The sequence below is a fragment of the Halichoerus grypus genome, chromosome 7 (assembly GCF_964656455.1).
Source record: "Halichoerus grypus chromosome 7, mHalGry1.hap1.1, whole genome shotgun sequence".
Classification (NCBI taxonomy): domain Eukaryota; kingdom Metazoa; phylum Chordata; class Mammalia; order Carnivora; family Phocidae; genus Halichoerus; species Halichoerus grypus.
In genome coordinates, this window is record NC_135718.1 from 56,361,970 (window position 1) to 56,384,566 (window position 22,597).

The window sequence follows — 22,597 nt, forward strand, 5'->3', positions numbered from 1 at the left end:
TCATCAGGGAAATGCAAATCAAAACCACAATGAGATATCACCTCACACCTGTTTGTGACTAAAATAAAACAATGCAAGAAACAAGTGTTGGCAAGGATGTGGAGAAAAAGGAACCCTCGTGCACTGTTTGTGGAAATGCAAACTGATGCAGCTAGTATGGCAAACAGTATGGAGGTTCCCAAAAATATTAAAAATAGAAATGCCATATGATGCAGTAATTCCACTACTGGGTATTTATCCAAAGAATATGAAAACACTAATTCAAAAAGATATATGCACCCCTATGTTTACTGCATTATTTATAATAGCCAAATTATGGAAGCAGCCCAAGTGTCCGTTGATAGATGAATGGATAAAGATGTGGTATACATACACACTGGAATGTTACTCAGCCATAAAAAAGAATGAAATCTTGTCATTTGCAACAACATGGAATGAGCTAGAGAGTATAATGCTATGTGAAATTAGTCAGAGAAAGGCAAATACCATATGATTTCATTCATATGTGGAATTTAAGAAACAAAACAAGTGAACAAAGAAAAAAAAGGGGAAACCCAAAAAACAGACTCTTAACTATAGAGAACAAACTGATGGTTACCAGAGGGGAGGTGGGTGGAGGGATGGGTGAAATAGGTGATGGGGATTAAGGAGGGCACTTGTCCCAATGAGCATTGAGTAATATATAGAATATTTTAATCACTGTATGGTACACCTGAAACTATATTAGCCCTGTATTTTAACTATATTGGAATTCATTTTTGAGTATATCAAATAATCACGTGGGAGACAAAGTAGAGCCAACAGAAAATGATGGTGGCCAACCAAAAAACCCATTGATTATTTATCATTTAAACCCCCACACACGTTTATTTGATCACACACACATATATACAAATATATGTACATTCATTTCATCACATAAAACAAAATAAAAATGCAGCCCAAAGACATTTAAAGCAGAATCCTGGAACAAAGGAACCAAAAAGGGAAAGATCATATACATGTATAAATCCAGGCAAGATCGTTGGAAAACTTTTGGATACGTGGTTTACTCCCTTTCCAAAACTCTGGTCACCTCAGAAAACCTTCACTTGTATAAATTGTATATATTCATCTCCACACTTGTTCTACTGACCAATAAACAATCCTACAGAGGGGAACCCATGAACTATTTCCTGGTGTGAATTGATCAGGCACTGGAGCCATCTGGGGAGCCTACTGCTTCAATCTTCTCCCTACTCCTGCCACCACCCCAGAGGCTCAACTGTGGTGGGTGTGTGTGGGGGCAGGGGGAGAGGTGGGAGTTAGTAGTATAAGGAGTTAATAGAGCCTACTGGATCCAAGAAACTACATCCTTTCCGTCAAAAAAGTACATCCTTTCCACCAAAATCTACTGAGTAACAGGATAACTAGTCCCTGACAAGACCCACAGTGACAGCACAAAAGAGTCAGAAACATCTACCGAAGGCTAACAATTATGGGGGAGTGTTAATGATTACCTAGCGAAGAAAACAGTGTTAAAAGCAAGGGCAAAACAATGTCAGATTGGCTCAGAAAGTTGTGCTGCCCAGTTAGAATTTGCTGTTAGGCTTTTTGTGTGTGACCATTAAAAAAAGAAGCAATAAGCCTCTCCTTCAAGAAAAGGAGGCAAGTGCAGCACAATAAAAATAGGATAGAATTCAACCATGATGAACAAATGTAAGCCTGCACATAAGGTGAAAAAATTTACACAAAATCACACAATATTTCATTTAGGTCAGTGCTTAATATCAAATACACAACAAATATACACTGTGCAAGATGCAAAATAAATGTGGAACAATGCAACCCACTAGTTAATTGTTTACTGGATTCCTTAGTTTAAAATGACTGATCTTCCTCTACCCCTTCCTCTTACTTCATTCCTGCATAAAACATCCATATAGGAATTATTCTAGTGCTATTCAAAATTATCTGTTATAAAGTCCTAAAAAGTATGGAGACTACGGAGACCTAATCCTCTGTTTTTTTTTATTTAACCTCTATCAAAAGTTCAAATTTTCGATGGACAACTTTATCAATTCCAATACTCAAAGTTCTGCATTCCTCAGAAAAGAGCGAATAATGAATACCACAGCAAAACTATTCCAAGATGCCAATTCAAATTCAAAACATTCAATATTCTAAGGCAGTCCTATTTAAGCTCTATATTCATTCACTCAACAAAAATTTATTCAGTGTTGACTATGTGCTGGGCAGTGCTTTGGGCACTTGCAACGAACATACGAATATTTTAAATAACTTGGAAAGTTTGCAAAAAATAAAGTTTGATTAATATTTTGATTTTACTAACATATAATCATTTAGGACACCTAGCTTTCACAGATACAGAATATAAATTCTTTTTTTTATCAAGATTATACTTTTGACTTGTCATTAGTAGATATCAAAATGTTCATTAAGTTGCTTAGCAACTGTGCGTTACTTCATTCCTTATCTCGGATTGTGTTTGTATTTGTGAGAAGTGCCAGATATGTATCACTACGTACTGAAATGTTCTATTTATTCTGAAAGAAATATTGCAAAAGGGAAAATAAAGTAATTTTGCTACCACTGCTTCATGAAAAATGCTAAATACTTTTTTCTCCCTAAGAGCCCTTGAAGACTTAATAATAGCAACAGAAACTTGCTACCAAAATCTTTGAACTGTAGATTTCATATTTGTCTTCATAAAAAAAAAGGAGGTATACACTAAATTCTATCGGTGTAATTATTATTACATAAGAGAAGGTTTGAAAGGCAAGAAGGAAGAATTCTCCAAAATCCCACCACTTATCCCACCAGTTACCTTGCTCTCTTTTGGATTACTTACTCTAGGGAGAGCCAGCTGCCACATTGAAGGATATTTTTACCCTTTGATACTTAATGGGCAAGAAAGTAAAGGATTCAGAATTATTTAACAGATATAGATTAATGAATCTATGTCAACTATCAATGCCAGATATTGGGAACCAATCTCTGCTATTTATTTCAGCAAATGTGCAAGGTACTATGTAAGGGCAAGATACAAAAAAATGAAGCACAACAATACTATCCTGTGGAGAAGCATGTAAGTGGAGGGAAAAAGCAAGAGAAAAACCATTTTTTAAGGTTATTTATTTATTTGAGAGAGAGAGAGAGAGAGCATGGTCAAGTGTGAGCAGGGAGAGGACTAGAGGGAGAGGAGAGAGAAAATCCCCAGCAGACAAAGCACAGAGCCCGATGCAGGGCTGCATCCCACGAGCCATGAGATCATGACCTGAGCCAAAACCAAGAGTCAGAACCTTAACTGACTGAGCCACCCAGGTGCTCCCCAAAGCAAGAAAATTGCCACAGAAGTCAGGATGGGAAGTTCTTAGGGCTTCTGGGAATGTAAGAATGCTCTATTTTTGACCTGGGTAGTTGCTTCATTAGTATTTTCTTTATAATTATAGGTAAACCGTACATTTATATTTTATGAACTTTTCTGCTGATAATGTCTGTTGACATAATGAAAAATGTTAATAATAGCATTATTTTGTGAATAAAGATCCACAAAGGACTTACTCTTTAGAAAAAAATAGGACTAAGTCAGATAGATTAGATATATTACATATTAAATATTTGATACTGTTTTTTTTTTTTTTTGAAGATTTTATTTATTTATTTGAGAGCAAGAAAGAGTGAGAGAGAGCTGAGCAGAGAGCATGACGGGGGGGCCCAACCCCAGGACCCCGGTATCATGCATGACCGGAGCCAAAGGCAGACAGTCAACCAACTGTACCACCCAGGTGCCCCAAGTATTAGATACACTGGACAAGGCTGAGATAGATATATTTTATGATGCTAATGTAGTGTCTTTAACATATTGATATTTTTAGTGAAGAAGAGAGATGGAATATTGTGTTAGGCATCTCCAAGAAGTTCCCAGTGACCGCCACCACCTGGTATTTACACCCTTGCATAGAACTTCCTACACTGGGGGAGCCTGGGTGGATCAGTTGGTTAAGTGTCTGGCTTCGGCTCAAGTCATGACCCTGGAGTCCTGGGATGGGGATAGAGGCAGGGAGCCTGCTTCTCCTTCTGCCTGCCACTCTGCCTGCTTGTGTTCTCTCTCTCTCTGACAAATAAATAAATAAAAATCTTAAAAAAAAAAAAAAAAAGAACTAACTACACTGAATAGGACTCACTTGTGTAGCAACTTCCAAGGCTAATGTCATAAAAGACATTGTAGTCTCTTCCTTGTTATCACTGATTGACTCACTACGGGGAAAACTAAGTTGCCATGACATGAGGAAATACCTAAGAAGTCCTATGGTAAGAACGTGAGGCTTCTAGCAAACAGCCATCAAGGAAAAGCCTCCTGCAAATGACCCGTCCAGCTCCACTCCATACTCCGCAGTCAAATTTTTCAGATGACTGCAAGCTCATGTGAGACCCTCTTCCAGAAGCACTCTATTAAGCTACTCATAGATTCTTGACTTTTTTTTTTCGAGTAGGCTCCATGCCCAATTTGGGCTTGAACGCATGACCCTGAGCTTAAGAGTCGCATGCACAGGGGTGCCTGGGTGGCTCAGCTGATTAAGCAACGGATTCTCAATTTCTCTTGATTTTTGCTCAGGTTGTGAGATTAAGCCTTGATTTGGCTCTGCACTCAGCGGGGAGTCTACTTGAGGTTCTTTCCCTCTGCGCCCCCCAACCCCCGCCCGCTCCCATGCTCTCTCTCATTCTCTCACTCTCTCAAATAAATAAATCTTAAAAAAAAAAAAAAAAAAAGTCACATACTCTACTGACTGAGCCAGCCAGGTGCCCCAGCTCTCAGACTCTTGACCCACAAAAACCCTATAAGATAATAAATGTTTACTGTTTGAAGCTACTAAATTTGAATACTTGTTAAGCAGCAACAGATAACTAATAGATTGTCAGTTAATTCCTTAGAATGCTCTTTATAAAACATAAACCAGATAGAGAACATCTCCCTAACTAAAATGCTTCAAGGCTTCATGTTCATGGACTAAAACCTAAACTCCATGCTATGGTGTATAAATTCATTCATGCTCTTGCTTCTGCTTATACATTTTTACCCTCACCTGGTTCCATTCTCCACCTACTCAAAATCACTGGACGCCTCTGAGATTATTAAAGAATATACTCTCTTCTTTTACCTTTGTATTTGCTGTTTTCTCTGCTTAGGAATGCTCTTCCCTGCATTCTTGAGAGTATTCTTTGCATACTTGGCTCTTTTTTGTCACTCAGTTCTCAGCTTAAATGTTCCCTCCCCAGAGAGGCCTTCCCTGATGACCTGATCATGAGAACGCTCTGGAAAATTCCCACTAAACAGAGGAACAAGATAAGGTTAGGCCATATTTAAAGCCACATAAAACTGGAGTTAGCCTGTTTGACTAATTGCATTAAATGAAAAGAAAGAAATTAATATAAAATTTGGAAAGGAGAATACAAATTTATCACTATAGATTACACAAGTGTACTTCTGATACACAAGAAAAATAAACTGGAAAAACAAGAAACATGTAAACTCTAGAAACAAAACATTAAAACTGGCTCAGTTGGTGGAGCATGACTCTTGATCTCGGGGTTGGGGTTCTCTACACGTTGAGTGTAGAGATTCTTTAAAAAAAAAAAATCAAAATACCTCTGAAGGACAAAAGAAGGCATTAGCTAATAGAGAGGTATACTATCTAGGATAGAAAGACTAAACATCAAAGAGAAGTAAATTCCCCAAATTTTCTGTGCAATATGGTTCCAATAATAATACCAATAGGACTTTATTCTTGCAATTAGACAATTATTAACTCATGGAAAGATAAACAAGGCAAGAAAAGTCAAGAAATTTCTGAAGAATTGAAATGAGGAATTAGCTCTATCAGATACGAAAACCTAAATAATTAGAGTAATTTGATGCTTTACAGGAGACACAACATTGGGATAACAGAACTGAAAATCTACTAACATAAACAAATACAAATCAGTGGAGAAAAGATGGACAATTAAGTAAGTGGTGTCGGATGGCAGGGTAGTCATCTGAAAAAAATATAAGTTGTTACCAATATTCTACACACACAAAATGAATAAAATAGTTAAATGCAGAAAAATGAAATTAAAATACAACAAAAAGAAAATGGAAGATTTATAAGCTAGAAGTGCTAGATTTTTCTAATTAAGACACAATATACTAAAATCATTAAAGAACAGATGAAAAATATTTTTCATCTATAAAATATTTCCCCAACTTTAAAAAAATATTTTAAATATAAAACTTTATTTAAAAAATCTGAATGTTAAAAACAATGACAAACTGTGGAAATCCATCTGCAACTTTTATCACAAATGTCAATTTTCTAAAGAGGCTCCCATAAAATCAATGGAAGACTATTAATCCATAGAAAAATGGGCAATCTGTACATTATTTCCTACTTTAAAATGCTTTGGAAACAACCGTATTTCTTTTGCAAAAGAGTAAACAAAACAAAAAATAAACATCAGTCTGGCTATTGTTTAGAGATATCTTCACCCAAGCTATTACACATAGAGGCTGACTGATATGAGTGTTTTGTGGGGACTAAGAAAAGGATGTACTTTCATAGCTGAGTTAACACAGTGTGGAAAGCAGTGCATGATAGGACAAGAGATTGATCCATGAAATGAGGAAACAATAGTTCAAAACTAGTTGCGGAGCATTTTAAAGAAATTTCATTTAGCTCTTGAGAGGCAAGGTGACCCCAGCAAATATATGTGTTCCTGGAGGGTAAAGTAAACGGTAGCCAGCAAGCCTAGTCTCAAACTGGCTGATAGAACTCTGGGCCAGTTTGTTTCTTTCCATCTACAAAATGAAATGACTGGTAGATCTTAATTCATGTTTGCATCCCCAATATCTGGCCTAGGGCCTGGCAATCAATAGAAAGTAGTCAACAAGCACAAGTTTCTTCACTTATTTTTCTTGTTCTGAAATGGGTTTTTTTTGTTGTTGTTGTTCTAAAATTCACACATTGTAACAAATTGAAGGCAGTTTATCTTAGTTGGTAATTGATTCTATTTCATATAATAGAAAACCCGCAAGTCACTGGTTTTAAAAAAGTAAAAAAAAATTGTTTCTCTCCCATGTTAAAGAAATTCAGATTTAAGGAGGGCTGAGGTTGGTATGGCAGTTCTACTGGTATCACCAAGAATTTGGGCTCCTATATTTCTTCCCACTATCCTAGTACGTAGCTTCCACTATCACGTCAATTTAGGCTTCCAGATGGCTGCTGGAGCTCCAGCCATTAAATCTATGTTCTATAAATGTTGAGTGAAAGGAGACAGACACAAAAGAGCATATACTATATGATTCTAGTTATATGAAGTTCATTAAAAAACAAAAACAAATGTTATGGAGATAAATGTCAAAATAGTAGTAATCATTATATGGAATCACTGGCTGGGAGGGGCCATGAGGGAGCCTTCTGGGTGCCTAAAATGATTATATCATTATCCAGATAGTGTTATACACATGAAGAATAACCTCAATAGATACATTTAGGATTTGTGCACTTGACTATACGTAAGATAACTAAACAAGGGAAATCCCAGATCTCTGAGCTTATGTGTATTTTGACAAGACTAGACTTCAATCTATCTCCAGACAGACTGAAGAAATGAGGCATTCTAAAGTATTTAGTGTTCAGAGTGCAGCTCTTGTGCTTGTAACTGCTGTCACCTCCCAAAGTTGGAAAAGTAACTAGGACAAATAGTCTACTACTAGAGTAGCTACGGGTGTGGCAATTGTCTTGCTTTAGGAATACCTGAGTTTAAATCCTACCTCTGGCGGAAAAAAAAAATATCCTACCTCTGTTTTGCATTTGTTTTTCTCCAGAAGATGTATGAAAATAGTGACCTTTACCTTATTCAAAATCATAATGGAGTCCTTGTGTGAGGATTTATGAGGCAATGTATATCAAGTTCTTAACATAGTGCCTGATACGTAATAAAAGATAGTTGCTATTATTTTATTACCATTGTTGCCATCATCATCATTAAAAACTTTTTTTTTTTACATCATCATCATTATTAACAAATGATGGAACAGGGATCTCAAATGATCCTATGGTCAAAAATTCCAAATCAACTCGTTAATATCCTTGTGTGGATATGAATATCCTATTGAATATATACATTTGGCTATGAACTTGGTTTTCACTTGAGAACTTCCTAAAGAAGCCGAATGCAGCTCTTCTTATGGTTCTGCATGTTTAGAAAACTCCAAGTAGAAAAAAAAAAAAAAAAGAAAGAAAGAAAGAAAAGAAAACTCCAAGTAGTCATGGGAACAGTTTTGGGAGTATGTCATAAAAAATTTAGTTTTGCTTTCAGAATCGTATGACCCTCATTAAGGTGGTCCTATGGATAATGACTTGGGAAATAATCACAAAATACAGAGACACAGAAAAGCTATAAAACAGTATGAACAGTTCAGTACCATTTATTTATGCTATCCTGTTATAACTGCATTAAAAGATCTTGAAAAGTACACAAGAAACTGGTAAAAAGTGGTGACCTTGGGGAGATGAAGATCACTTGGTAATAATTGTGAACTTTTGTTCATTTAACATAAAAAGCCCAGGCTAAGATAAATCATTTCCTTATTATTTCCCAGGGAATAATGAGAGTTGATACTTTTCTAATCCACATTTTCAGGGAAAATAACTTGATTAATTTTGTATGTGGAATAAATTCATTTTTGAAAAAAGCATAAGTACAAAATACTTACCCACTTAGCAATTGGACACCCGTGAGAGCTTTTTCCTTCTTTTCCCGTATACACTACAATTTCTATCCTTACTGCGTTTCCTTTTTGACCATACCTGAGTACAAAACACAGTGGAGGGAAAATAATTGCAATTAATGGCGATATACCCTTTTAACATCTTAAGGTACAGAAGATATAGATTTACAGAAGTACAGAAACCCAACACCCCAACTGTTAAAATTTACATTTGTTAAAAATTTACTTCTGTGTGGCAAATATTTTTATTTGTTATCCCATTCTGTTTACTTATCCTTAAAGATCACTCATTTAAAAAATGGACTGGCTCCAAGACAAGCTTAAGGGATGTGAATGCAGTGTTGTTGGAGGTAATTTTAACTATTTCTACCATTATACAATGATATCAAAATAAGTATTTCTGGATTTAACAAAGACAGCCTTGCTTTGTGAGTGTCTTGTTGAGTGCCCAAAGGCTCACGTGATGAGCGACTTAGCAGGGACACCAGGACACTATTCTTTTCCTGGGCCCTAAGAAACATCCGAATTATACTCCTGAAGGCTTTCCATTCACTTCTCATTTGTTCCCAGAGATAAGTCTCTCTGCATTGAATCAGGTGCCCAATAATGAATGATTTTAACAGGGAAGGATATTTCCTCACCTATTCTCCATGATTTCCCTGACAGCAGCAACACTTGGTCCTGCCCCAAGGTGTGTATAATATGGGCCTTTGTCTTTTTGTATAACTCGATCTGTGGAAGGAATAAGATTATTAGACCCAAAGCTTTACAGAATTGCACAGGGGCATGGAGGAGCTAATTTTATTAATTCTTTTTTTCTTTTTCAATTCAGAACAATTTATCCTGACAAGGTTTTGGTAAACTTTAATAATTAAAGTCTAGGACAATAGGCCCTAGAATTTAACTTGTTCCTTTCTTGCGGCTCCTAACTATCTCATTCTTCCTCTAAGCATCAGAGGAGGAAAACAAAAAATTTTAAGATGTGGGTCATATTTATTCTCCTATCTCCTGCTTTAAAAGAAATCTTTTAATAATTGAGGTGCAAAATTAGAAGATTTCTAAGAGCAATACATCTTTAAGAGCTTGGCCTCAGAATCCTATTAAAATCGAGCCTCAGCAATTGCACTGCTAAGAGTTTATCTACTACACGCTCACATAATTATATATTTGTAATGCAAAGGTACACAGGAATGTTACTTGTCACAATTATTTGTAATATCAAAAAAGAAAGAGAGAGAAACACACTTAGCATCTGTCACTAAATGCTAGGGTGAATAAATTAAGGGACGTTTATATAGAGGAAAACAATAAAACTATTACACTAATATTTACAAACACTGGGCGCCTGGGTGGCTCAGTCAGTTAAGGGTCTGCCTTCAGTTCAGGTCATGATCTTGGATCCTGAAATAGAGGCCAGGTCAGGCTCCCTGCTCCGTTTCCTGGCTCTACCTTTGCCCCCACCCCCTGCTCGTACTCTCTCAAATAAATAAATAAAATAGCTTAAAAAAGAACCCAATATTTACAAACATGGAAAAACCTGAGATCTCATTAAATTTTTAACAAAGCAAATTGCAAAAATAGTGTATTTTAAAAGACTTAAATTTTCTAAAACTGCAAGCAAAATGAAAATAAGTAATAACATTAATTCATATAAAAAACTCTAACAGAGGTTTTATCTTTAGAGAATGGTACTGCAAGAAGACATTTGCATCATATTTCTCTATTATTTGAAATTTTATTTTTTACATTTATCGTTATCATTTAAAGATTTTAATTTTAAGCAATTTCTACAATGTGGAGCTTGAAATTACAATCCTGAGATCAAGAGTCACATGCTCTACCAACTGAGCCAGCCAGGAGCCCCTGTATTATTTGAAATCTTATGTCTGTGAATTACATATTTCTCAAAAACAGTATTCTTAACTTGGCCTCTTAGAATCATGTCTAACTAGAATAGCTGAGTAATGTATTTCTGGCCATGGTGCACCTATAGCAAAAGGTCATTATTTAATCATTTTCATTGGATATCAGATAAAATATAGGATTACTCCTGTGGCTTCCTAAGATACATTGAACAAATTTTAACTTATTACTGATGAACTAGAGCAGTGGTTCTTAACCAGGGGCGATCTTTCCTGAGTGGACATTTGGCGAACATTTTTGGTTGTTACAACTGGGCAGGTGTGTGCGTGTGCGTGTGTGTGTGTGTGTGTGTGTGTGTGTGTATTACTGGAATCTGGTGGGTAGAGGCCATGGATGCCCCTTAACAGACTAGGATGCAGAGGACAGTTCCCCTACATCAAAGAATTACCCTATCTAAGATGCCAATAGTGCTCAAATTGAGGAAACATGATCCAGAGGTTAATCACTCTTAGTTTGCTGTAACACAATACTTCCATGGAAAACTTTTTTTTTTAAATTAAAGATTGTATTTATTTTATTTTAGAGAGCAAGAGAGAGTAAGTGTGCAGGGGGAGGGGCAGAGGGAGAGAATCTCAAGTGGACTTCAGATCAAGACCTGAGCCGGACACTTAACCAACTGAGCCATCCAGGTGCCCCTCCATGGAAATCTTTTACTCTTAGATATGATTGTTCCACGGATGATTTCTGAGTGGGTCTGCTTTTTTGTTGTTGTTGTTTTAAAGTAGGCTCCATTCCCAGCGTGGAGCCCAACGTGGGGCTTGAACTCATGACTGCAATTCAAGACCTAAGCTGAAAGAGTCGGATGCTTAACTGACTGAGCCACCCAGGCACCCCTGCTTTTTTGTTTTTCCTAAGTTCCCATTTCTACACAATGAGCACAATAACCTCACATGTAATGATTATAGAAACACATGTGACAATGTATAAAACAATCACAAGTCCACTGCAGATGCTCAATAAACTTTAAATGCCTAGGTGTCTCAACTCCTACAGGGTGACGAGTTACAATGTAATGTATAAGGAAAGAGTCTTGAAACTAGACAATCATTCTACTGACATTATGCACACAGTAAAATTAGACTAGCTCAGATATATACATTTTAATGGCATTTTAAATTTGAGATATTTTTTCCATTTGTAATGATATTCAGAAAAATACTGCCCCTTTCTTAATTCAGATTTTCAAAACAAGAGGAAGGAGGCTATAAACATAGGCTCTGAAGTTGAGACTCCTGTCTTTGAATTCCAGGTTAATCATTTACTAGTTGTGCCCCCTCCTATGACTTAGTTTCCTCACTTGTAAAATGGAGATAACTCATCCTCCCTTTGTAGGCATGTTATGAATATAACAAGTCAAGGTCGTGGTACAGTATCAGACCTGCAGTAAAAGATCTGGAACAGAAGTCATCATTACTATACTCTTCTGTCCCTGCTCCAAGAACCTCTCATTCTCCCAATTCAACCCCACTCAGCACTGTCACCCTTTTCAGATTATGAGATCCTTCTAAAAAGAGCCTATCCCTGGGGCCTGGCACATGGTAGTCTGTCAAAACTGTGCTGAATGATGAGTGGAGAAATGGAAGGCTTGACTTCAGAGTATCAAATGTACTTTAGATAATCAAGAGCAAAAAGTCATTGCTACACTTCACTATTTTTTCTATTGTGTTTTAAAAAAAAAAAAATCAAAATGATATAGTTTATCCTTCCAAACAATCATTTACCCATTCTGGAATGTACTAATGAACACCTACTTCAGGCAAAACAAACTTCCTTTGTTCAGGGTAAATCTTAAATCTTTGTGATTTGGGGCTATATTTTAAGATTTTTTTTAAAATAAGACTTTTAATAATTAAACCTATTTGGGTTCAAAATAGGTTATTTCAAAAATTCTGTCCTCATAAGTTGTATAAAAGCTGAAATAATGAGGGCATCAAGCAGCCTATGAAACTTTAATGACACAATCTATTTAATCTCTCTATTAACAGCTACATTTGAGTAAATTAATTCTTCTTTTATTTGATCACTTACATGAAATTTGACCATAGACAGTGAATAATCACTACAGGGTTCAAATTCAGCTTTCATGTATTTCAAATACTGAGCGACTTTCTCATAAGGCCTGCCTAAGAATCGTTAGTCCAGCAAGATTTTCTCAGGGCTTTTAATACACTGATAAAAATTCTAATTATTAGTTCCTGGATGTTCTCTTTCAATGACTCCTAAGGCACAAAATATATATCAGTTATAAATTGCTCCATAAATCAGCTATTTGCACATACTATTTGTTTTTTTATAGGCAATCAATATCATACAACAATTTCATATTTTAAAATTTCAAAAGGTTTACAAATTCTTCAATGGCCAAGACTGGATTTTCATTTATAGGGACATTCTTTGTATTGCAGAGCAGAAAAGAACCAGGCATTGAAAAAGAAACAAACCCGTTCCAGTTCTTGAATGGGGTGGCAATTACAGATACTTTTTATAGTTATTTGTTAAGCTGCATGTATGTTTTACATTCTGTGTGTGTATGTTATATCTCACAATACAACATATTTCTTAAACAAAATTCTTATAGGTTGAAATACTTTTAAATATAGGAAGAATAAACCCTAATAGAGTATTAAAGGAATTCATTCTTATGATACATACAATAAATAACTTAGGAGACATTTAGCCAAGAGAAATCAGCAAATTTTCCACTTGAGAAAGTTTCCAAATTATGAATTAAAAATTTCCCAATTATTTGAGCAAAATCAACAGAGACCCAACAGAAAAACAGGTATAGAATTCAGTCCATTTTCGCCAGTATACGAATGGGGCAAAAATGCCACATATAAAAGATAACCCAAAATTTGATATGGTCATGACAAGGCAATTAATGGAAGTAAACAAAGAAACACACACACACACACACACACATGACTCAGGCACACATGCACACACTTACCAAGACAGTTGCAGGTTGGCAATTCAGAATCTTTCGTTGTGGACACCAGGTTTTTTGTAGGATTGGTAAAGAAGTTCATGGCATAATCATTAAAACTTTTCTGTGCACTGTCTACTGGGGAAAATTCTGAAGCTCCAACACTAGATGAACAGATGTCCTCTTCACTCTTGGTAGAAACCACTGTAATTCCACCTGAACATACTACATCGACATTCCTGAGAATTTGTGCTGGGTCTGGTAAGGGGGTTTCATGAGAGGTACCAGGCAATGTTGGCGGTTTCTGACGCATGAGTTGGTCTTTAACATCCCGCGGGAACTGTGTTTGGTCATCACCGGCCATGACATTAGCACACTGGTTAGCTGGCGGGGAAAGCTGGAGTAAAGGATGAGCTTTCTGATGGACATTCACTGTTGGCTGTACCTGAGAATTATCAACTTTTTCTGTAAACGCCTGTCCATTGGATTCTGTTTTTAACTGGCATAATGGGAGAGAATCCAACGGTTCAACCTTCATGTTTCTTTCCTGTGCTAATTCGGGATAATAACGCTCAAATTTTATCTGAGTGAGTGGAGGAAATAATTTTTTGTGTTCTAATGCTGAACTCGTTTGAGTCAGTGGTTTCCATACTTTGGTTAGGGGAGGAATTTTTCCCAAGAGAATGGGAAAGTCGTGTGGACCAAACTGACCAAATCTTTGAAACTTAGATGCTATCCAAATGTCATGTAACTTACTATACTCATATGACAACTGTTCCTGCTTTTTCCGGTCATTTTCTTGACAACTTATGACTATAGGCTTCTTTTTCCGCCGATCTCTCGATGGGGTAGCTCTTGTCTTTTTCTGTGTTGTGTTCTTTTGCTTTGTCAATGATGAGCTATGATTATTTTGTACACTGGAAGGTGCTTTCTGTTGTACTGCGACCTTCTCCTGACTACATTTTTGCTGTACGTTATACGCAACAAGGCTTGTTGGTGTACTTTCAACCTTCTTGTCCTCTTGTTTTATGTAATTGAATTTAATTATTGATGCAAGTTGTGTTAACTGGGTTGCAACGTCTTCCTCTATTTTGCTGTGTATTGTATTTAGACACGACGGATCGTCTTTTAAGTCTATCTTTTTACTGTTGGCCAGGGACTGGTTACAGTATCCCAATTTATCACTAGATGGTGGCAAATGGTGCAAATTCTTAGCATTATCAAGAGTGATTCTATCTTGAGCAACATTTTTATTCGTGTCAATTTTAGGTGAATTTGAATTTGGTATGAAAAGAGATACTGAATTTGTGACTTTTGAATATTCCTGTGACTTTGTAGGTGATTGGTTAGCAGCTGAGCTGTTGTGTGACTTGGAAATGTTTTGGCCATTGAATACCACCGTGTCGCATGAACTCTGCTTTTCCAAAGATGGATGGTGATGAAGGCTTTCTGGCTCCCCTTGTAAGTTTTGGTCTTGGAGGTCTTTTCTTACAGAATAGAGGATAGCTTTACAGCTATTAAGCAAACTCGCTGTTCTGTGTTCTGTTTCTTCATCCTTCTCTGACTTTGATGGTGAGGAATTTTCTGATGGGGCTTCTGACAGTTGGGTCAGAGCTTCTATGGCCACCACTTGTTCCAGTGTTAATCTCCTATCTTTCATTAGGGATAGAAGACTTGGTTGAACTGGAGATCCACCTTTCAGTTCTTTACTTGGTATATTTTCTAGAGATTTTGGTTCATCACTTTCATTGTGTGTACTAGTATGACTATTTAAGTGGAACGTTGCAGGATCTGGAAAAGACTTGCAGTTAAAGCCAGATTTCTGGAAGACTGAAACATTATTTCTCCCTTTGAGATGATCACAGCTCGTACTAGTGGCAATGGAACTCATGGCATTATGGTTGGCAGTGTCTTTCAGGAATTTATAGGACTTGTTTTCAAATGCCTTGCCAAATTCTTCAATATTGAATTTTTTAAAAGACACATTTGTTTCGGTTGGTAAATAGTGTACATTTTTAATGCCGTTTCTTACGGTTTGTGCAAACAATTTCTGAGGCTCAATTAAGTCAGTAAGTAGGACTTTTTTCCTGTCATCTTCAGAATTTTTTAATTTTTCAGCTTCTGTCACAATTGCCTTAAATTCGCCTTTGACATGATCGGTTAAATGTGATTTCTTGTGCTGCGTCCACTTCTCCACTTCAATACCTGTCATACTTTCTTCATTTTTAGTTACATTTTCGAGGGGAGGTGGGTTTAATTCCAATCTCTGTTCCCCCCCATAGCTCCTCCTGTATTCCATGGATTCTGACTTGGGGCCATTTACCGGTTTGTTGACAAAATATGCCTACAAAACAAGCACAGAAATATCTCATATTATCTATGCAAATATTGGAATAAGAGCCACAGGAACTTTACGATTTAACATGAGTGAAATGTAAAGCCCCTGAAAAAAATATTACTTTTGCTTTTTACTTTTCTTTTTTTAAAGATTTTATTTATTTATTTGACAGAGAGATAGAGAGAGAGCACAAGTAGGCAGAGTGGCAGGCAGAGGGAGAGGGAGAGGGAGAAGCAGACTCCCCGCTGAGCAGGGAGCCGGGCGTAGGGCTCGATCCCAGGACCCCAGGATCATGACCTGAGCCGAAGGCAGCGGCTTAAACGACTGAGCCACCCAGGCGCCCCTGCTTTTTACTTTTCAATAAAATACCAAAAGGGGTGTGTAGCGAAAAAGAAAAAAATTAAAGTACAAATATCATTAACTCATACCTGTAAATATTTTGGTATACTTATTTGCTTTTCAAAATAATTTTTTTTTTTTTTTAGAGAGAGAGCAAGGAAGTGTAAGGGGGTGGGTGGCGGGGTTGTGAGGGGCAGAAGGAGAGAGAGAATCTTAAGCAGGCTCCATGCTCAGTGCAGAGCCCGATGCAGGTCCAATCTCATGACCCTGAGATCATGACCTGAGCCAAAATCAAGAGTCTGGACACTTAACTGACTAAGCCACCCAAGTGCCCCTCCAAATAAATCTTTAAAATATTTTTACATTGGTACCATTCGATGGGCAATATCTATTATCTTAATGCAAACTGTACTGAAATACAAAATACACACAGAAAAGTGAACAAATCCTAAGTATATAGCTTACTGAATTTTCATAAATGAACCCCCCAAGTGCCCAGATTCCAGCCAAGAAACTCCCGTCTAGTCATCATTCCACTGCCAAAGGGTAACCATTATTTTGACATCTATCATAGATTTCTTTTGCTTATTTCCAAACTTTACATAACTGACTTCCTTTCACTCAAAATTATACTTGTGATTCATCCATGTTGCAGTCCATTGATTCTTACTGTTGTATAGTAATTCACTGAATGAAAATACTACAATGTATTTATTGATTGTACCATAGATGGACATTTGAGTTATTTTTGGTTGTATACCAGTGTAAATATTACTGTAATCTTGTGGTGAACATATAATATATACACATTGAGTGGAGTGGAAGTGCTGGGTTATCAAGTGTGTGTGTATGTGTATGTTAACTTTGGCTTTAGTAGACAGGCCAAAGAATTTTTTAAAGTGGTTATCAACATACACTCCCACGAGTAATTATGATAGCTCTAACTGTTGCACATTCTTATTAGCAGTTAGTATTTTCTGTCTTTTCACTTATGCCATTGTGTTTAGTGGGAATGATATAATCCCTTTAAAAAAATTTTTAGATGAAATGCCTACAAAATAAAAGTAATCATTTTACCATTTAAAATCGTAAAATTCAGTGGTTTTTAAGCATATTTACAATGTTATGCAATAATCACCTCTATCTAATTCCAGAACATTTTCATCACCCCTAAAAGAAACCTTGTACCTATTAAGCAATCACTCTCTATTTCCCCTACTAATCCCTATTTTTATTTTATTTTTTTATTTTTAATTTTTTAAATTTTTTTTTAAAGATTTTATTTATTTATTTGACAGAGAGAGTGAGAGAGCACAAGCAGGGGGGAGCAGTAGAGGGAGAGGGAGAGGGAGAAGCAGGCTCCCCACCAAGCAGGGAGCCCGATGCGGGACTCGATCCCAGGATCCTGGGATCATGACCTGAGCCAAAGTCAGACGCCCAACCATCTGAGCCACCCAGGTGCCCCCAATCCCTATTTTTAAAACCCAACAGCTCATCTAAAATTACAACATAGGAATTGAGACAGTAGGGGCATTTCCAACTGCTGTCAGGAGCAAATATAAAGATAACCTCCACTCTTAATCTTTAGTATGGCTCTGGACATTCTATTCGATGCCTCAGGGAGAGAAAAATGTAAGATTAGGAGACTTCCTATTGAATGAAGGTGATATACCTGAGTCTATAGAAAAACCAGGAGTACTGACTGAAAAACTAAATCAAAGTTCAGAATAGTTATAAAATATGTAAGCATTACCCAATTGTATAATTAAACATTAAACAATCTTTTCTTTCACATTAAACAATCTTAGTAGAAATAGGGGTGCCTGGGTGGCTCAGTCAGATAAGCGCCTGCCATCGGTTCAGGTCATGATCTCAGGGTCCTGGGATCGAGTCCCACATCAGGCTCCCTGCTCAGGGGGGAGCCTGCTTCTCCCTCTCCCTCTGCTGCTCCCCCTGCTTGTGCTCTCTCTGTCAAATAAATAAACTCTTAAAAGAAAAAAAGCTTAGTAGAAATAAACTGTATTTAATTTCTTGATCAGGGCACACAGGCTACACAGGTTATGTTTAGTTTGTCAAAATTTATCAAAATATACAATTATCATACATATATTTTCTATACGTATATTACATTTCTATAGTAACTTTAAAAAATTAATCTAAAAAAACTAAATTTCTTAACATACAGGGTAATAAATTAACAGATAAACTTGAAAATATTTAACAATTTATTATTAAAATTATGGGATTTCTAAGCAGTGGAGAAAAGTATCAATTTCTTAAAAATGACAGGGGGAAATTTGATCCCCATCTCATAATATGTACTATAAATTCCAGATATATTAATAATTTAAATACAAAAAATAAAATGTAGAAAGCAGGGAAAATATTCCCAAGCAAGAGTAAAAACTGAGAAGCCATAAAGGAAAAAAGTATTTTCAATACATATGATATGAACAATTTTTTTTTTACGATTTTATTTATTTATTTGGCAGAGAAAGAGACAGCGAGAGAGGGAACACAAGCAGGGGGAGTGGGAGTGGGAGAAGCAGGGTCCCTTCCCACTGAGCAGGGAGCCCATTACGGGACTTGATCCCAGGGCCTTGGGACTACGACCCGAGACAAAGGCAGACGCTTAACAAATGAGCCACCCAGGCGCCCCTATATGAACAATTTTTAAAGCAAAGTCACCATAACATAGTTCTTTGCAAACTGCTGATCACACTCTACAAGGTCCAATACCAATTTAGTGCTTTGTAACAAGTGCTTTTTCTTAATGGAATAGTACAGAAAAATACAAGTGCACTACATTTAATAAAAATAAGTATTACAATATAAATCTTTTTTCAAAATTTTTATTTATTTAAGAAATCTCTACACCCAGAGGCGCCTGGGTGGCTCAGTCGTTAAGTGTCTGCCTTCGGCTCAGGTCATGATCCCAGGGTCCTGGAATCAAGCCCCACATCGGGCAACCTGCTCGGCCGGAAGCCTGCTTCTCCCTCTCCCACTGCCCCCTGCTTGTGCTCCCTCTCTCGCTGTGTCTCTCTCTGTCAAATAAATAAATAAAATCTTAAAAAAAAAAAAAGACATCTCTACACCCAATGTGGGGCTTGACCTCACAACCCAAGATCAAGAGTTGGATGCTTTTCTGACCGAGACAGCAAGGCAACCCTACAATGTAACTCCTTTATGTAATGTGTTTGTATGTGTCTGTGCACTGAATCAGGATGTAAAATGTACTTATTTCTTCATATATATAGTTGTCAAAAAACGTAGGAGAAATATTGCCATTAAAAAAAATAAAAAGTCAAAGGACAGTCTAGGAAAATATTCATACTACATGTAGTTACTATTCTTGATGTAAAAGAGCTTCCACAATCAACAAGAAAAGTAAGTCACTCAACAGGAGAGTGTGAAAAAGACAGGAATATGTACTTTGCTTAAGTGGAAATCCACAGGATCAAAAGCTGTTTGACTTTCCTAGAAGACAAGGAAATGAAAATAAATGCAACTTTTAATCCACCCAAATGCCAAAACTAAAAATGCAGAAATGTACGTAAGCAAATTATAATGCAATATAACATTTATACTAGAGGAAGTATGAAATAAACAAACTCATATTCATATTGTGAAATAATGTGCAGCCATTACTTGTATGTATCAAGCTAGTGACTGCACGGCAAGAGTTCCTAAATAAACAAGCTGCTGAAAGCTGGCAGGTAAAACATTAATACCAGTTACCACTGGGAAACAGAAGTGAGGAAAAGAGAAGCTCTGTTTGTTTTACTCGATGCTTTTAATTTTACAAATATGCATATCTAAGATACCGGGACTTCAATGTACACATTCCTCTAAAGAGAAGATCCTGAGTACATTTTAAGATTTATGTGCCACAAACATAGGACATTCTCATTAACTAATGAGCTTAATTAAAAACTGACCCTTATCATTCAGTTATATCTCATATATAGGTTCCTAAATAAACAATGCGAGTCTGGCATTGGGCTCCCTGCTCAGCAGGGAGCCTGCTTCTCCCTCTCCCGCCCAATGCGAGACTCGATCCCAGGACCCCGGGATCATGACCTGAGCCGAAGGCAGATACTTAAACTACTGAGCCACCCGGGCTCCCCTATTACTGTTAATATTAACCACTAAGATGGGGAAAGAGCAATCCTTCAGAGTTGTCTAATCCAGGAGATGCCACATAGCCTGAACTTTAGTGTCCTCCTTTTTTAAGATGTCACATAGATTGTGATGGGGATTCAGTGAGACCCTATGACCAAAGTTGTTAGCACAGTGAGGATGAGGTATTACTAAGAGAGAACACTAACAATCTTTTTTAGAGAGGGAGGGAGATAGGGAGGGGGCAGAGGGAACCTTCAGCAGGCTCCACACCCCGCACCAAGCAAGATGTGGGGCTCTATTTCACCACCCTGAGATCATGACCTGAGCTGAAATCAAGAGTCAGATGCTTAACTGACTGAGCCACCCAGGTTCCTCTATTATCTCATGGCCTTTTAAAAATGCGGGATTTGAAAACATGGGGTCTATAGGTACACAAGAACATGCTCTACACAATGCCAACTACTAAACATAACTTTTAAGAAAACAATTTGATAGATTACATTTCAGGAGGGGCTAGTAAGATTTTCTCTGTTCTCAGAAATCAACCGGAACTCTTACAAACACATATTATTAAATGTAATTGTATGGGTATGTGTGTATGTGCACTGAGAATACGGTTACTTAGTTTCACTTGCTGTTCATAGTGAAACTGAGTGGCCAGAACAAACTTTTACCACTACTGGGGAGAAACAACAAATTCAAGTTCATGTCATGTCAAAAGTGAATCAGCAAAACAGATGAATTGTATGGTATATGAGTATATCTCAATAAAGCTGTTAAAAAAAAAAGAGTCAGCAGGGATGAGTGAAAAAGCAACTTGAAAAATATATAACACTGCCTTATGTTTAAAAGGCACATCTAAATAATGTATAAACATGTTTATTTTTAAACAGAAGTGTGGAAAAGAAAACAAACCAACTAATTTCTATTACTGGGTAATTTTTTTTTTTAAAGATTTTATTTATTTATTTGATGGGGTAGGAGGGGAGAGCACAAGCAGGGGGAGCTGCAGGCAGAGGGAAAGGGAGAAGCAGGCTTCCCGCTGAGCAGGGAGCCCGATGCGGGTCTAGATCCCAGGACCCCGGGATCATGACCTGAGCCGAAGGCAGATACTTAACCGACTGAGCCACCCAGGCGCCCCTATTACTGTTAATCCTGAACGCTAAGATGGGGAAAGAGCAATCCTTTGGAGCTGTCTGATCCAGGAAATGCCACGTAGCCTGAACTTTAGTGTCCTCCTTTTTTAAGATGTCATGTAGATTGTGATGGGGATTCAATGAGACCGTATGACCAAAGTTGTTAGCACAGTGAGGATGAGGTATCACTAAGAGAGAACACTAACAATTTCATTATAATAGTTATAATCCAAAGAATGTTAGCTATATTATGATATACACTCCTTACATTGTGCAATAACTCATTTGATCTTCACTACAATCCCAAGGTGGACACTGTAAAAAGGTGCTCAATTTTAAGAAAAATGCAAATTAAACATGGCACAGATAACATTTCTCACCTATCAGAATAGCAAACATCAAAATGTTAGAACACCTAGGCCCTTGGGGAAGTTGTGGGGATATATACTCTCATATAATGCTGATGGGAGTGCAAAATGGTATCATCCCTATGGAGAGCAATTTGGCAATAACTATCAAAATTACAAATTCAACCTCTCCTTTGATACAGCATTTTCACTTCTGAGAACTTATCCTAGTTATACTTGCACTTAATGATATGTTTTGACAGCTTTGTATATTTTGACAAGTAACTGATAATACCCGAATGTCCACCTGGAGCAGACTAATTCACCTGTGGTATACCTACATAATACCTGGCAGCTATAGAAAAGAATGAAAAGAGGGGCGCCTGGGTGGCTCAGCCGTTAAGCATCTGCCTTCGGCTCAGGTCGTGATCTCAGGGTCCTGGGATCGAGCCCCGCATCGGGCTCCCTGCTCTGCGGGAAGCCTGCTTCTCCCTCTCCCACTCCCCCTGCTTGTGTTCCCTCTCTCGCTGTGCCTCTGTCAAATAAATAAATAAAATCTTTAAAAAAAAAAAAAAGAAAAGAAAAGAATGAAAAGAAATTCCATTCCTAATAGGCAGATGTCCAGGATTTATTACGTTAAAAAAAAAAAAAAAAGGATCTAGAACCTGTACATACAATGTTTTTTTATTTTAA

General features: G+C 37.1%; 1 protein-coding gene across 4 annotated transcripts in view; it reads right to left on the minus strand.

Annotated features, from left to right (window-relative positions):
• TET1 (tet methylcytosine dioxygenase 1) overlaps nt 1-22,597 on the minus strand; it is a 136,753-nt gene that overhangs the window by 42,707 nt on the left and 71,449 nt on the right. For all 4 annotated transcript variants that reach the window (XM_078077645.1, XM_078077644.1, XM_078077643.1 and 1 more), the window contains 3 exons: nt 13,647-15,966; nt 9,415-9,505; nt 8,759-8,852 (listed from right to left, as the gene is read on the minus strand). In XM_078077645.1, the coding sequence (XP_077933771.1) occupies nt 8,759-8,852; nt 9,415-9,505; nt 13,647-15,966 (2,505 nt within the window). The remainder of the gene's footprint in view (nt 1-8,758; nt 8,853-9,414; nt 9,506-13,646; nt 15,967-22,597) is intronic.